The 17,140-nt window shown below is 35.1% G+C and overlaps 1 protein-coding gene across 1 annotated transcript; it reads left to right on the forward strand.

The window, feature by feature from the left end:
* The first annotated feature begins 14,461 nt into the window (after positions 1 to 14,461).
* Positions 14,462 to 16,633, forward strand: LOC114318543 (uncharacterized). Its single transcript, XM_082896521.1, has 2 exons — positions 14,462 to 15,313; positions 15,454 to 16,633. The coding sequence occupies exons 1-2, from the start codon at positions 14,491 to 14,493 to the stop codon at positions 16,497 to 16,499; spliced, it is 1,869 nt and encodes a 622-aa protein (XP_082752647.1). The 5' UTR covers positions 14,462 to 14,490; the 3' UTR covers positions 16,500 to 16,633.
* The last annotated feature ends 507 nt before the right edge of the window (positions 16,634 to 17,140 follow it).

The raw sequence follows: 17,140 nt of genomic DNA on the forward strand, positions 1-17,140 counted from the left end.
AGGCAGGTTCAGTCAGATTGATGAATGCATAAACCGTATTGCATTTGTTCTATAGCAAAAGAAGGATAAGTCAAATAATTATTCACAGTTTGTAAGGCAAAATTAATGTCTGCTTTTCTAAGGTGAAAAGTAACTTGCCTAAAAATCGAAGGGCAGTTTAATAAAAACATAACCACCCTTGTAACGTTCACCAATGACATCTTCAAGCATCTTATAAGTACACCTATCATTAAAACCTTATCAAGATAAGAAGAGAAACTGAGACAAAAACAAATATACATAATCATCTACTACTACTTTAGAAAGATGGAAGGTGTTTCCTATACTCTCCCAAACTGCCTTTATAAATTTAAAATTTCATTTACATGTCTTGCGTAAGGGTTCCACCGTTGCTACATGTCAAACAGTTGCGACAATTACCCCAAACACAACATTTATGAAATAACACAACTACTGATGTTCAAATCAACTCAGACAATTTAGTCATTATTAGAACATTTCCATAGCTATAAGCCATCACTCGCCTCTTGTCCGTCCTTCTTCATATTGCCTCTTTCTCCAAGCCATTCCCATCAATCGATATAAAAACCCACCCTTTCTCCTTAGAGAAGAGGCTAGATTTAAGAAATTCATTGCGTCACTAATGTTCATATCACCATGGAAAAGAAAGCCCCATCATTCTCTCTCTTCCTATAATAATCCACTAGTTGGCACTACACGCAACATTCATTCAACATCCTTAAGTAAAGTCTTGGGGATTTCTTAAAGTTCTGCTAGGGTTTCTTGGTACCCAATGTAGTTTCTATTAGGAGAATCTAACAAAATATAAGGGCTGTTGATTTAAAGGCATAAAATCTTTCGGAAACTGAGGCACTCATTGGTTTTGCTCTTAGAAAATACACTTCTCATTGGACTACAAACCAAATGGCCCATGCTCTTGCATGACTATGTCTAGGCTTGGATTGAGGAGGTACCTACGTCTCTCTCTCTTTTAGTGGTTGTTGACCTACCTTCTTGATAATTTTCTTCGGTTTGGTTTCCTTGTGATGAATCCACAATTAAAAATAAGGTTTGTCCCAATTCTACATACGTTCTTACCTATTCTACAGCCACGTACAAGCATTTAAACAAATATGTATATATATATATATATATATATTCATGTTGTTTGTTAATTGTGAATTTGAGTTGACATTCCCAATTTAAATGTATCTATTGCAAATGTAAATAGACTATGATTGCTTCTCGATTATTGGTATGGTGGGTTAGGTTTCAATCATCAGATGAGTTTTTATTTTTCTATTATTTTTCTTTTTCTTTGGTAAAGAAATTTTAGTTTGCATTTGGAGCATTTCGTCTCATCTAGATGCTATATTCATTTTCTTTTTCATAAGCATAGTTAGATTTTAAATTGCCTATCTTTTTTCATTAGACATCAAATGGTCTCTTCTCTATTACGAATTACCAACAGAGAGATAATAAAATTATTTTCTTCTTTTATTGTTTGTTTAGTAGAAGTGTGCAATTGTGAGGTTATGCATTTCTGTGTTCAAACCAATTATCAACAATAAGTATGCACTTTAGAGAGAGAAATTTGTCACAAAAGGACAATGTATGGAAGTAGAGCATAAATGGTGTCTTTTTAACATAGTTTAGGTGCTGTGGGACATTGTTCTATATTTTGGGATCATTTTAAGTTATCTAATCACTTAAGTTCCAGCTTGACTTTTGCCTTGGGGTCATATTGGACATTGACAATCTCCTCTAAATGTATGCCATGCCTTATGCTACATTGTTTCTTCAAGATAGCAACAATCAAAAGAGTAGTAAGAACAAATCAAAAAAGTAGCAATTAAATGTATAGCATCTAAGGACTCCAGTAAAGAAGGCCAAGCAAGCAAAAATAAAGACATGGTTTCAAAGAATAACCTACTAAGAACAAGTGCTACAACATTCTCCAAAAGACAAACAAAAGGAAGCATGGACGACGCTGGTTGGTTTATTGGTAAATTGCTAATTAGTCTTATATTGTAGGGACTTCTAATTTTCATCATGCTCTTTAGTTAAGTACACTATGTTAATAAGCGTTTGATGTACTCTTTTTCAGCAATACTCATATAATCACAAGAAGCTTTTATAAAATATGCCACATGCAACATATGTGCACAAAAATTAGTATATATATTTAGTTAAATTTTAAATACCTTTTGGGAATGTTGTGGATCATAACTGTTGTGCGGTTGTCTTCCCCTCACATGATTCAGGTAATGTCAATTTTGTATTCTTGCACACATGAATTAGTTTCCTCGTTTTCAAAATCTGAAAGGTTGACATCAATTAAGCACACATGTTTTCATAAAAATAAAAAGGTATAGTAACTTTTACCTCCTTGTAAAGGAATAATTCCAACTGAAACTGGTCCTGTGATCAAGAGTGGTGAGGAATTAGAAAAATATCACTACCTAATGAATAGAAAAAAATCCAATTGGCAGTAATCATACCAGGAAAACTTGTTGAGCTATTAGCAGAGCTGCTTTCTTGCACATATGGATCAGATCCATCATGTACAAAATCTGAAATTTTAAAATCGTTAAGCATGCATGTTTTGAAAAAAAATCTCGTAGTTTAGATTTAGTATGTTTTGAGTTGTCCTAATCACTAATCAAGGAGCTAAAAGATCCTAAACTAATGTAGATGACTTCAAGTTTAGATTATGTTTTGAGTTGTCCTATTCACTAATCAAGGAGCTTAAAAAACTTAGACTAATGTACTTGACAATTTGATGTTAAGTGAGAAATGTTAATTAAGATTAGTGATAACTAAGTAGGATTAATTAGTCCTATTCAAGATTAATTAAATTAATTGGAGTGATTAAGATCTAACCTTGATTAATTAACACTAAGCTTGATTAGCTAAGCTAACGAGGGAGGATTAGAGATTTGGCGAAGCATGCAAGAATGTGAACCATCCACAAAGGAGAAGCATACAGACACCACACCTAGGTTCCTTACACCTCCTACTCAGAAGATTAGGTTAGGTTGCACCCTTGAGAGATAAGTGTCTCTTCAATTATATATTCAAAAATTCAGCGTAGAGGAAAGAGAAATTGTTGGAAGTTTGATAACAAGAAGAGAGGTGACAGGAAGAAGAAAAGAGAGAAAAGGAAGAACAAGAATTTGAGCTTGAAGATCTTGAACCTTAGCCCCCGAACCTTTGAATTGAAGTAAATTCTTCACTATATCCTTTGTTTTGATCATCATGACTAGTAAAAGTTTGGGAAAGATTAAGTTAAAAGAGAATTCTTGATGAATATATAATGTTTTGATCTTGTCACTTTGAAATAAATAATGTTTTCATGTTTTTCTACAAGTTTTGAATGTTTTACAATAAGTTTTCATAGCCCCAAGCCTTAGAAATGAGAAGGGAAGACCTTGCACAAGCTAGGAAATTCGAAGTAGAACACAAGATTCGGCATTGCATGAATCTGCACGTGCCCCAATAATCACCGCAAGTGCAGTGAGGGTCCCCACACAAAGAACCCAATAAACCGTTAAATGTGAAACTATTGAATTGTCCCAAACTATCACCTAGAACGACGACATGCGAAAATTAACATAATAACAAATATTAGACTTATTCAATGTAAAACTATTAAAACCTGCACTTTAAGCCTGAAACAAGTTTGCTCTGCCAATTCATCCTTGCAACAATCTCTTACTGTGTTAAAAGCACGACAAATTTCTACAGTAGTCTTCGATGTTGGTCGTAGCATCCAATCTCTGGCTCTTATAGCCAAAAAATCCGTAGCCTGATTTCCCTCTCTAGGGAGGTAATCAAACATGTATCTCTTGAACTCTTTAAGAGGCAATGTCCTGTAAGTACAAAAAATGCATTAGTGCAATGAAAAAATATCATTTGAACAACTTCTAAATAAAAATAAATAAAGCAATAATTCATACCTGTAGAGATCGTAATATTTCACTGGTAATTCGCCGCCTTTAATAGCTTCAACAATAAATGAGTTATCCAACTGTATTAATATCTTTGTGAACCCATATTGTCGAGCTAGAATGAGGCTACATTTGACAGCTTTTAACTCAACTTCGTAGCTGTCACGTACACCTCTGAGTGGTATAACATGCATAGCTTTGATCGTACCCAAATGATCTCAGAAAACCACCCCCGCTGCCGCATAAGCAATCCCATCTATCTTGATGAATGACGCATTTGAATTGATTAGACTTCAAGTACGAAATGAAAGACTTGGATAAGTAGTAATATGAAAATCTAGCATTTTATTTTTGTGATAAGCAAAATAAAATTCAAAAACAGATATAACAGAAAAGTACAAAAGCAAAAGAGCATTTCCCTAGCACAAACAACCGATAACTAGCAACAGCCAAAATGCTAACACATCACCCAACCACTATCAATCTAAACACTATCATTCTTACGAGAGGCTACTATGTAGAGTGTCCCACCCAAATTCTCAAAAGGTTAATTATGCAGAATTAGCGTGATTTATTAAGTATAAATTCATTTCTCCTCTCTAATACCATTGGGGCTAATACCATGTACAGTGTCACCCCATTTTTTGCATTTCTTTACCACATCTTTCATCCTCTTTTGTGTCTTTCTTCAACCAAGTTCCAAGTCCCAAATTAATATGCCATTTGCTCAATTTAAATTTATAATGCCCCCAGTCAAAACATAATACAGTATTCCATTCAATTTGCTTTATTACCGGGGAAGAGTTCACTTAGTGATGAGTAAAAGCAATACGGTTAATCCAAATAAAATCAAACACTATACATGTGTATATATATAACATAGCCATAAAATCTTCTATTATGGAGACTACAAACAATCCCCAATCTAATCAATAAAACTTGTTTCTCACTATGGCATGGATCTATTTTTCGAGTGTTGAAGAATACAACAATTAATAGGAAACTCAATTAAGTTGGTCACCCAACTACCAAGCCCAAATATACCACCATTGTTCAAGACCACCAATCTCACACACTAACCCACTATCTCCCTCACTTTCTCGCCATTCACCACTGCCGCATTCACAACCATTAAAAAAAGTGCATAAGTGTAGGCAATCTGCCAAATTTCCAGCATTGTTCACTCTTCTCCAATAGTTCACTAAAAATAAGTGTAGACACCCCATTTTTGACCGTCCTCAAGACTTGGATGTTCTTGCAGGTACATCCAGTGACAAGTTTGATTGCTCGTCGAGCGCTCGAACTCCGCGGTGGAGCGCCACAGGTTTGAGCTTACCAAACCCTGCATCAGTTCTATCTCATTTTTGGACCATGTTTTGGTCCTTTTAGCATGTTGCTTTTGGTGCACTGCCGGCCATGGATTTTGGCCTGCCGGCCATCAATGAGCCCCTGCCGGCCATCACTGATAGTCAGCCGGCCACCAATGCATCAGTAGATATTTTGTGATATTTTGTGTCAGCTGTCTGCACAGGTTAGAGCATCTGCTAGCACATGGATGGCTGGATCTTTTTGAGAGGATTTTGTATCTTCTATATATAGAGGCCTTCCTCTTGCATGCCAAGGGTTAGAAATTTTGAAGACAAAAAAATCTCTCTAGAATCCTCTCTCTAAATATTTTGCCTTAAAACTTGAATTCTGTACACTTTTGCTTGTGAGCCCTTGATCAAACTTGATCATCTTTGTGTTGAGGCTTCTTAAGGTCCTATTTGAGCTCTAAAAGAGGGTTTTAGCTTGGTTTGTCTTACCTTTATTGCCTATATAGCATCTTTTCTTCAAAGAGGTAGAACTTCTTGTATTTTTAGCTTAGTTTAAATACTTGTTTGGCCATCTTTGCATGCTATTTTGAGTCTTGTTTTGACCTCTGAAATCTCTGTTTTTATGGTTTAAAATGGTGGTTTGAGGTTTGGTTTGGAGTTAGGGGTGCTTCACCCTTTTTGTAGTTTGTTTGGTTAAGTGTTGTGCCACTTTTCAAGCTTTTAAAACCTTTTTTTGACATTTTAACCACTGAATTCCAGGGAAATTTCAGTGGTAAAAACTTGGTTTTGAGGTCCAAAATAGGAGGGGGTGGCCTCCCCTCCTTGTGTCTTGTTTGCAAGTGTAGATAGCCTAGCATGTGAGCATGTTTTCCTACGTATTTGTGACTTGATCTCAACATGTTTTAGCTACTGATTTGGCATGCTTTAGCTCTGTTTTGGGCTGTCTTGGTCATATGAGCCTTGTCTTGCATGGTTGTAGTGCAAATGGCCTTCACTAGCTTAGTGTTTTAAGGCCTCTAACATGTTGTGCATGTGTTGATTGCATGTTGTAGCATCATTTAATATGTGATTTCAGTGCATACAACTCTGTCACACTCTCACTTATTTCACTCTTTTATTACTTTTGAGAGTTGTGCCTTGAGCCTTGTTTGTAGCCTAACATGTGAGCATGTTTTTCTTGCCTTTTGTACTTCCATCTCAGCATATTTTAGCCACTGTTTTGACATGTTTTAGCTCTGTTTTGAGTTGGTTTAGTCATTTTAGATTGATATTGCATGCCTCTAGTGTAGTACTGTTCACTAGTTTAATGCTTTTGGCCTTTGAACATGTCTTGCATGTGTTGCTTGCATGGTTTAGTGCCATTTTTCATGCCATTTCAGCACTGAAAAGTCTGTAACCTCCCTCTATTCTTCACTTTTTGTTTTTCTTTGAAAGTGGTCTTGAGCCCCTTGTTGGCTTGAGTGTGAACTTGAGGTTCTCATGCCTAATGGTTTTAACCCTCTCTTGAGAGTTCCTCCTAACCAACAGTATTAAACCTCTTTCATGCTCAAGGCACTTGTGGCTTAGGCCATCTTTCCAATTAGAGGACTTTCACATTGGGCTTAATCGGTTAAAGGATTAATCGGTAATGTAAAATGTGTAAACAAGGATTGGACAAGTAAAACATGACCAAAATAAGCATGTTGTGTTTGCCTTGCATCGTGTTCAATCGGACATTATATTGAAACACAAGGTAAATTGGTCTATTTCATACTCAAAGTGATGAAATGAGCCAATCTCCTTTGTCTCCATCACCTTTAATCATGCATGATAGGGTGGTAGTCCTTTGAGTCTTGTTTTGTGCATTTATTGAAAATGTACAACTTGGATCTTTGGCCATCATGCATTGAAAATGCTTGTTTGTGGTTTTGGATCCAAGAATGCCACTCCTTTGATGTTTTGAGATGATAAGGAGGGGCATAGTACAAACATATCCTTGGAAAACCCTCCATTTTCCTCTGTCTGTGCTCTGTTGCAGTGTGGTGATTCAGCACACCAGTGGCCGACAGTGGCTTCATCCTTGGCCGGCATAGCACACTCTTGGCCAGCAGATGGCCGGCAGCAAGAACTCATGGCCAGCAGGCCACTAGTGCATTCCTCAGCAGTGAATTGGTAAGGTGGAGTAGAAAGTTCTTGGAGCAACCCTGCAAACAGAGCCTCTCGAAAGCAAACCAGTGGGCTTTTCGAGGCGAAAACCGAGTGCATGCATATTTAACTTCCTAAAGCAGAGCTGAGGCAGTGTAGTTAGTGTTTTACATGTTTAGTTAGTATGGTTTTGTAATTTAATTAATTAGTTTGCTAATTAGTTAAGTATTGTAATAATTAAGTACAGTAGCTTAGCTTAGCTATTTCTTTATTTTGTTTTGTAATAATTAGTTTAATTAGGTTAGTTAGTTAGCTTAGCTTAGATTGGCTTAGCTTGTCCATTTGGACCCTCCTTCGCGAGGGCGCAATATTGTAATAAGTATGCGTGTTTGTGTGCATGTCTTCTAATCCCATTTCTTTCTCCCTTTTATTTAACCGCTTTTGACGGTTCGTTTAGGGATCATGTTTCAATTAGCACACCTTATACTTGTATGTTTGCATCATTCATTTGTCATGCATGCACCGAGGCTTGGCGCATCATTCAAACTGCATTGTATTTCAATACTTAATTGAATACATGTTTCAAAGCATATTATCAAAATTGTTGCATTCATATGCCATCTTAGATAGCCGAGCCTATTAGTTGCATATTGCATGTGTTGCATTAGGCATTTTAACATAGTTAGGATTATGCATATTTCTAACTAGCTGTTGTTTTGGTTTGGAGTACACTGTAAGTATTACGCTTTAGCATACTTGCATGAGTATGAGTGTTGCCATGATAGTATGCTTGCCATGAGGCTATTTGCTTAAGTGCTTAACTGCATGAATGCCTGTAGATGAAGGCTTTGTTGCTTGAATTGGACAATTCAACGAATGTGAGTTTTAAGCCCACTTTGCGAAGTGGCAAAATCATGTTTTTAAGCCCAACTGAGGATGGCAAATTCGCGTTTTAGCCCACTTGAGAGTGACACCTTCAAACCATTTTCGAAAACAAATATGAGTTGTTTTGTTCCAATTCTCGTGATTTAGTCTATACTTGTATGTGTGCGTCACATAGTAAAGTTAGCTAATAACCGGATAAGAACACATGAGGTTTATAAAACATATCATGATTAGTAGAGGCCGATCTTTGATCGGACGAGCGGGGATGCTCATTTCAGGACCGTCCCCTCTTGTACGCAAGTTACCGAGTCGAGGCAACTTTGGTGATGACGGACACGTGGCCTTTGGCACGAGTCAGAGTTTCCTAAATTTCTCAAAAATAAAATATTTAGGTGGCGACTCTATAATCTGACAAAGCAGTCCATTTTTGGCGCTTTTTGATTCAAAATCGATTTTCCAAAACGATTTGCCGGATTTGAACTCTTTGGTGTTTATCAGTCTCACATTGCACTTTGTGATATTAGATTCAAAATCGTGACAGGAGTCTGAACTATAGGACCAATTCGCGCCTCTCCAAAAGGGGGGCGCGCGAAGAAAGTCGAGTCTACAATAAGATATAAACATGAATAGCATGAACTTTTACTAAACATATTAGAGGTCATGTGGCCAAAATTCCAAAGCATTTGAATCTCAAAAACTATATTACATGTGAGTCCAAAGTCATAATTGCTGCAAAGATTTTTTATTTTATGAAACAAAATTTTATGTCGCCTTTAGGAAGTCTATTTTCATCCCTCAATTTTTCATACCATAAAACCAAGTATAGCTATGAAAATGAATTTTGAATCAAATAGCAGCTATTCAGATATTTCAACAACAGATTCTATTCATTTATTTTTGAGTAAATAAATTAAACAATAATTTAACACCCACCACCATCACGACCAAGGCCCAAGTTCTTAATCACAAACCCATTACATCACAAATTTTTCTTGACAAACATCAGCCACGAAGCCAACAAGTTGCCAATCATAGCAAAACCCACAACAAAATTACCAATCATAGCAAAATCCACAACAAACCCACTAATGCATACCATTAAAATATACCACATACAGACACAAGACACACATGTACTTCTTGTCCTTTTTCTCATCGATGCCCAAATGAACAAACCCAACTGTACCCTCATGGATGAGTACCCTAAAGAAGAAATTTCTTACCAAATAGATTTAGAACAGAAATCCAGAAGTAATCTACAAAGAAAGAATTTAATATGTGAAAGCTAAAAAACACAACTCTAGCCACTATAAAATTCTTGACATGAAACAACAACCATACAAATTCTCCAAGCATTAACACATGCTGACCAAACACGAAGAGTGGACTCGGCCACTTCTCATAGTCCTAGGTATTCAAACCCGGTCAAGCTCTGATACCATGTTGTCACACCCCGATTTTCGAAAGGTTAATTATGCAGAATCTAATTCAACCTAAGCGTGATTTATTAAGCACGAAAGGTTAATTATGCAGAATCTAATTCAACCTAAGCGTGATTTATTAAGCAGAAATTCGTTTCTCCTCTCTAATACCATTGGGGCTAACATGACCCAACTAGACCTAGCAAAATTGACCTCATGTTATGGGCCTGACATCCAAAGTCCAATACAAAATGGAAAATCAAAAACACAAATTCTGCTCTAATAGCGAACAAATCACCGATCAGTTTGTGCTTTTTTTTTTTCTATGAAAATATTTCAATCTGAATTTTTTACCACATATAATATACTCATGTATGAACATTACATGTAAATTTCATAAAATTCTAATTTGAGAGACTATATTTAAAAATTCGTAGAAGCAAAGTCACATAATCAAGATATGCAAATTAGTTAAATTATAAATTTTATAAATGAGAGGAAAGGGGCCTCACGGCCTTACAATAATAGAAAAGCTCAAAGCCTACAAGGATCATAAAAAGCTAAGTCTCCAAAAAAATTCTTACTAATTGCTCTGCACCCTAACCAAAAATTTTTGTTGACTACATAAGCCCAAGCTTGAGTAAGAATAGACTAACAATAGTAATATGGGAAAATATGAAATTAATTGGACAGGGAGAACTCAATATATATATACAAGCATGATCTTCTCAAGTGGGTGGATTATTTTTAAGGAACACATTTTAAGATTCAAAACATGTACTACAAATCATTAGTAAACTAGCCATCAACACAACTTCATATCCACAACCAAGCATAAACTACAACCTACACCAACAAGCAGTGTCTAGCTTCTCAACAACTCCAACCCCCTCCTAGAGGTCTTATAACCCAAAAATCATACCTAGAGACTCAATCCCCTAGGAAGGTAGGTACTCCACTAGCCAAGGCTCACAAGAACACATTATTCAACCAAGATTGTACGCATTCCACACTATTCCAAGCTTACACCACTAAACATAATCACAAACTGAACCATAAGGGTAGCCACCCAATTCAAGATTAATATCATTCCCACCCTAATTAACATAAAACCAATTAATCATCTCTCTCACATAGAGATATATAGCCCATGACGCAACACCGCAAACTATTTGATACAAGGAGTCATCTTCTACCATAGCCACTTTATCTACCTCTTCCTCTTTATTAACTTCAACTACATCATCCTCTTCACATACTTTCCTTTACCTCTTTCGTTGCCATTTAAGTATCTTGATCTTAAAATAAAAATAAGATTATGAGATCAAGTAAAGGTGAAACAGAGAAACTAATAAATCTTTCAAATTAACTTTTGTCAAATCTGAAATTATACCCCTCTTTCTGTTTTTGGTTTTTGCTCCTTCATCGTCTTGGAAGCATTCGTGGATGTTCATCCAAAACGATCTTTGGATAGACAGGGATCCTCTTTCTTGGTAATCCATTCATCATCAAATTTTATATCCGATAAATAAATCGAATCACAAGCCTCAACCCTCTCATCTCTTCAATTGACTTAAATAAACTTGAATGTTATACTTAAAGAAAACCAAATCATTCAATCGGTGTTGCTCCAACCAGTTCCTTTTTGGACCACAAAATCAAAGGTGCTCCAATTTCTAACACACCCCATGGCACTACAAGTAAGACGTAGCACTCTTATAGCTAGCTTTTGCACTCTCCTAGCATAACACTCCCACCATAGAGCTATAAAATTGTAATTTTGCATAAATAAATAATAAAAATAAACTTAGAGAATAATGCATGACATGATTTTAATTTATAATCGTGACTTTACAAATTCATAATTTAAAGGTTACAAGGTTGTTTCTTTCCCTTGTCAAGATGGCCATGCTCAATCCAAACATACCTTCAACTGTCTTTGAGTTTCTCTAATTGCTCATCAACCTTGATCTATGTTACACAGACTCTTTAAAATAAATCAAATACCCGTGTCGGACACTCGACACTCAGACAAATGTATTGTGTCGGATACTTTTTAACAAACACTTATTATAATTATATATAACACTATTATTATATGTACATATAGTCGTACAGTTACTATAAATGATTTTTTAACACTATAAGTTACATATAATATCATTTTATCTCACATATTTGGTTAAAAATATAAAAATATGACATTTGTTGGTCAAGTCCACGTACCCTTAAATTTATGATTTGATGAGTCCGACCTCTAAATACATACCCGCACTGACATCCGTACCCAAGTCCATATAACATAGACCTTGACACTTGTCTCTATGTTGCGATACATCCTCCTAATGGTTTTATACAAACCAACTTTCACCTCCATACCGCTATCAAAGTTTTCTTGATTATGGAAGCTACAGAGTCTAGATAAATTTATAAGTTTCACCACACATTTTGCCCCTTTCCCCTCAACATTTTGTTCTTCAAAACAATCAATATCTACAATAATATCTTTGGGTATTCCACTTAACATTTGCGGAAAAAAATTCATAAATTCTATTTGCTTTTGGAGTTTTCAAAACAATTTAAGCTTTCAATTCATATATTTTTTGCTTTCGTGATCTTTTTTAATATTTTTTTTCCTTAGATGGACTTAATCTAGACACTTACAAAGTACAAAATTTGAGAAACTTTTTTTTTAAAATTTACTAAAATACTAAAAAATACCAAAAAAATAAAAAAAGTCTATACATTTTTGTATTTTTTTTTTGTGTGTGTTAATGATCTTTTAAATATTTATTCACAAATATTTTACCTTTTAAGTAAATTTAGATTTTGGGCATTTAAAAATATTTTAAATAAAAAAAAAATTGATTATTGACTACTCTATTAAAAAGGTCATTACAAACCAAAAAAATATGAATTGAAAATTAAAAAGCTATTTTTGAAAACTCAAAACCAAAAAAAGTGAATATCTTCCAAACACATGCACCAATCATCATGAGTTTTGGCCAAATGATTTTTCATTCGAATAACTCCACCCCAATAGTCTTTCCCACAATAATTACATCTCAAGTGCATTCTATTGTCACATTTGACAAAGGTACAATGACCCCATGTAGAATCCCCTACATTAGGTCTTTCCTTTTACATTTTCTTATCTACCATTCTTTAATCATGATAAAGAAAGCCGGAAAAAAAAAAAAAAGGATTTTTGGTGGAACCCCCCTTTTGGGCCTTTTTATTAGGGTAAAGGATAACCCAATTAATTTTCTTTCAAAAAGTCCCTGAGTAAGAAATGCTTAACTTAATAAGGACATTTTATAATTTCTATTTTTTTTTATCACAATATTGCCCTTGTATACATAGTATCATACGTATGAAAAATTTGAAATCTGAGCTCGTAGCCGATGAAAGACGATGAAAACGACCTCCAAATCGATCATACTTCACAAAATTGATGAAGGCGATCTCCAAATTTGAAGATCTCGCAGCCGAACATCTCACTTGTTCAACAATAGACGATCTCGCAGCCGAACATCTCTTACTTGGTGGCCGATGATCAACACTTTCAATTAAACGAAAGTTTCATTGAGATTTGTGATTGTTGATCGAGTTGTAGAGGTTTTTCTTCTCAATTAAGTATGTTGATTTGTAATTAATTTTTTTTATTTTTGTTCGTTTGATTTATTTTTGTTGTGTTTGATCTGATTTCGTTTGACAGAATCAGAGTAAAATTTTACTCTGGTTCTATTGCTGTGCCTTTTGTTTCCGAGAATGAGAGTAAAATTTTACTCTGGTCCGAATCCTTTGTTTACAATGAGAGTAAAATTTTACTTTTATGCAGAGTAAAATTTTACTTTTATACAGAGTAAAATTTTACTTTCAAATTCAGGCCGCAACATTTTACTCATAGATTCAGAGTAAAATTTTACTTTTATGTACTTTGAGATTCCGTTTGTAACATTTTACTCCTATATCAGAGTAAAATTTTACTCCGCTCGATTGCTCTGTTTACAATGAGAGTAAAATTTTACATTTATACAGAGTAAAATTTTACTTTCAAATTCAGGCCGCAACATTTTTACTCTTAAATTCAGAGTAAAATTTTACTCTTATGCAGAGTAAAATTTTACTTTTATGTACTTTTAGATTCCGTTTGTAACATTTTACTCCTATATCAAAGTAAAATTTTACTGTGCTTGATTGCTCTGTTTACAATGAGAGTAAAATTTTACATTTATAAAATTTTACTCTTATGCAGAGTAAATTTTACTTTTTTGCAGAATAAAATTTTACTTTTAGATTCCTTTTGTAACATTTTACTCCTACATCAGAGTAAAATTTTACTCTGGTCTGAATCCTCTGTTTACAATGAGAGTAAAATTTTACTTTCAAATTCAGGCCGCAACATTTTACTCTTAGATTCAGAGTAAAATTTTACTCTTATGCAGAGTAAAATTTTACTTTTATGCAGAATAAAATTTTACTTTTATGCAGAGTAAAATTTTACTGTTAATTGATTGCAGATTTGTAAAATGGTTCCACCTCTTATGTTGTTATGCAAGTATGGTGATCGTACCATTGTGTTCAAAGTTGTGTCAAACTGCACGTTGAAGGATTTAACTGATTTCTTAAGTTGTAAATTGAAGAAGTTTGACAATAGTGGTTGCATACTGTTATCGTACTGTTTGCCTGGACATTCGCAATGCATGATTGATGATGATTCTGATTTTCAGAATATGTTGTCGCTTTGTTTATCCCCTTGGTGTTGACCGGGTTGATGTGACTATTACTGAAATGGGCATTTCAAATGAAAAACATGGAGTTGGAGAATCAGGGGACGCTACTGGATCCAACATTACTGATGATGAAATGGATTTACTCCCTATGTTTTGTCAACATGAAGAAAGGACTTTGTTGTCTTGTGGATGGGTGAATGGAATTACTCATGTAGGTCAAAGATTTATTGGAGGTGCAAAGGATTTTCGGACTGCATTATGTAAATATGCCATTGAGATAGGATTTGAGTTTGTGTATGTGAAGAATGAGAAGTGTCGGGTCACTGCTGTGTGTTCAATGCGGGAGTCAAAAGCTTGTTTATGGCGAGTACATGCATCTCTGGAAAGTGCTAATAATTTTTTCTACATTAGGATTCTACATGATGAGCATACTTGTGGAGCTGCAGTTCGTACTTCTAAAAACTCAAGGATGAGTTCAAATTTGGTTGCAAGTTTGATTATTAATGAAGTTCGTGGAAATCCCCAAACCCGTCCAATTGATGTTGTGCGTCAATTTACAGATCAATACGGGCTCACCATTACGTACAATCACGCTTGGTTGGGAGTTGAGAAAGCCAGGACTGCTACTTTTGGAGATTTCTCTATGTCTTATGATGAGATTCGATGGTATATGGATATTGTGATGAGCACAAATCCTGGTAGCTATTTGCGTCTTGACTATAACCATCAAAGTGGACGGTTCAAGAGGTTTTTTGTTGCATTTAATGCTTCCATTCAAGGGTTTAGGCATTGTCGTCCTCTATTGTTTATCGATGGAACTTTTCTGAAGGGGAAATATAAGGGCACCTTGTTAACAGCTACAGCGAAGGATGGGGATCAAGGTAGATATTACTATAGTTTATTCCAAAGTAACAAGTTACTTATTCTCAGATTAACATGTTATTGTTATTCAGAGTAAAAATCTACTTTATTTGTCCTTTTCGTTTAAGATACTTACTAATTGTAAAATGTTATTTTTCAGGTTTTTTCCCGCTTGCAATGGCAATTGTCGATACAGAGACTACAGACAGTTGGGAATGGTTTTTTATGCATTTGTCGAATATATTATTGGATGAAAGACCAATTACCTTCATATCTGATCGGAACGCTGGACTTTTGGAGGCTTTACCCAAGGTTTTACCTACTGCTTACCACTATTTTTGTCTCCAACACTTGAAGGCCAATTTGAGGGATAGGTTCTCTGGTCCAAGTTTCAGCAATACTTTCAGGAGTAGAATAGTTTTTTTGTTTTCTTTGTGTGCTTACGCTCCGACAGTGGGATGTTTTAATCAGTGCTTGAAAGAATTACAAGATGAGGGAAAAGGGATCGTTTGTGGGTTTCTATCCAATTTGCCCTATGACAAGTGGATTAATGCATATTTTAAAGGACAAAAATACGGTGAAATGCACTCGAATGTGGCAGAGTCTTTCAATTCATGGATCCGTCAAGCTCGCCATTTGCCCACTACAAAGATGATTGATTCAATTAGGTTGAAGATCATGGATTTGATGTCGAGAAGGAGAGAACAAGCTAAGAAATGGAATACTTTTCTTTGTCCGGAGATGGATTCAACATTAGTAAATGCTCTTAAAAGTGGAAGAACTTGGTTGGTTAGTCGTTCAAGTGATCACGTTTTTGAGGTTCAATCCCGGCCATCGGTTAGCGTTGACCTCTTGAATAGAACTTGCTCATGTTACCAATGGCAATTAAATGGATTTCTTTGTGCTCACGCGGCGACTGCTATCCAAAAGAGCGGAGGTGATTTGTATGCACATGTGGAACCATTTTATTACACTAGCAAGTTCAAAGATTGCTATGCTGAGTCCATTTATCCAATACCCACTGTTGAGAAACCTCTTGTAGCTATGGATGATCTTGTTGTCCTTCCTCCAATTTGTAAGAAGCCACCTGGTAGGCCAAGGAAGAATAAGATCCCATCTAGGGGTGAGAAGATAAGACGAGTACAGTGTGGTAGATGCGAGAAGTACGGTCATAATAGGAAGACTTGCAAGGAGGCATTGCCGTGAAAGACATTATTGATTTTATAATAGAAGTATGAAAATAATGCAGTTCTTCTGCAATAAGTAGTCCATAGCAATAATAGTATAGTCTTTTAGACTAGATTTGTCAGGAGACATTGCAATAAAAGACATTTTTACTATGTTCTTGAATGGTTGTCTGTTCTAGTTTCTGATTTGTTTTGTCGTTGAATGGTTGTCTATGGGTGTGAGGAGCTTGTGGTTTCACAGTAAAATTTTACTATGTTCAGAGTAAAATGTTACTTTTATATTAAAATTTTACCTTATTTCAAAGTAAAATTTTACTTTTATGGAGGGTAAAATTTTACTTTAGTGCAGAGTAACATTTTGCTTTTAGATTTAGAGTTCAAATTTTACTCGCCCTTCAGAGTAAAATTTTACAGAGTAAAATTTTACTTTCATACAGAGTAAAATTTTACTTTTGTACAGAGTAAAATTTTACTTTTAGATTTAGAGTCCAAATATTACTCGCCTTTCAGAGTAAAATTTTACTTTCATACAGAGTAAAACTTTACTTTTGTACAGAGTAAAATTTTACTTTTATACAGAGTAAAATTTTACTTCTTCCGGCCGTAACATTTTGCTCTTAGATTCAGAGTGTACATTTTATTCTTATTTCAGAGTAAAAT

The sequence above is a fragment of the Camellia sinensis genome, chromosome 11, assembly GCF_055761805.1.
Source record: "Camellia sinensis isolate YWXY chromosome 11, ASM5576180v1, whole genome shotgun sequence".
In the NCBI taxonomy this organism is placed as follows: domain Eukaryota; kingdom Viridiplantae; phylum Streptophyta; class Magnoliopsida; order Ericales; family Theaceae; genus Camellia; species Camellia sinensis.

Bases quoted from the DNA above. Each gene is read 5' to 3' on its own strand.
- LOC114318543 (XM_082896521.1), top strand. From the start codon at position 14,491: ATGGGCATTTCAAATGAAAAACATGGAGTTGGAGAATCAGGGGACGCT. The intron at 15,314-15,453 runs GTAGATATTACT...GTTATTTTTCAG, and splicing joins AGCGAAGGATGGGGATCAAG to GTTTTTTCCCGCTTGCAATG.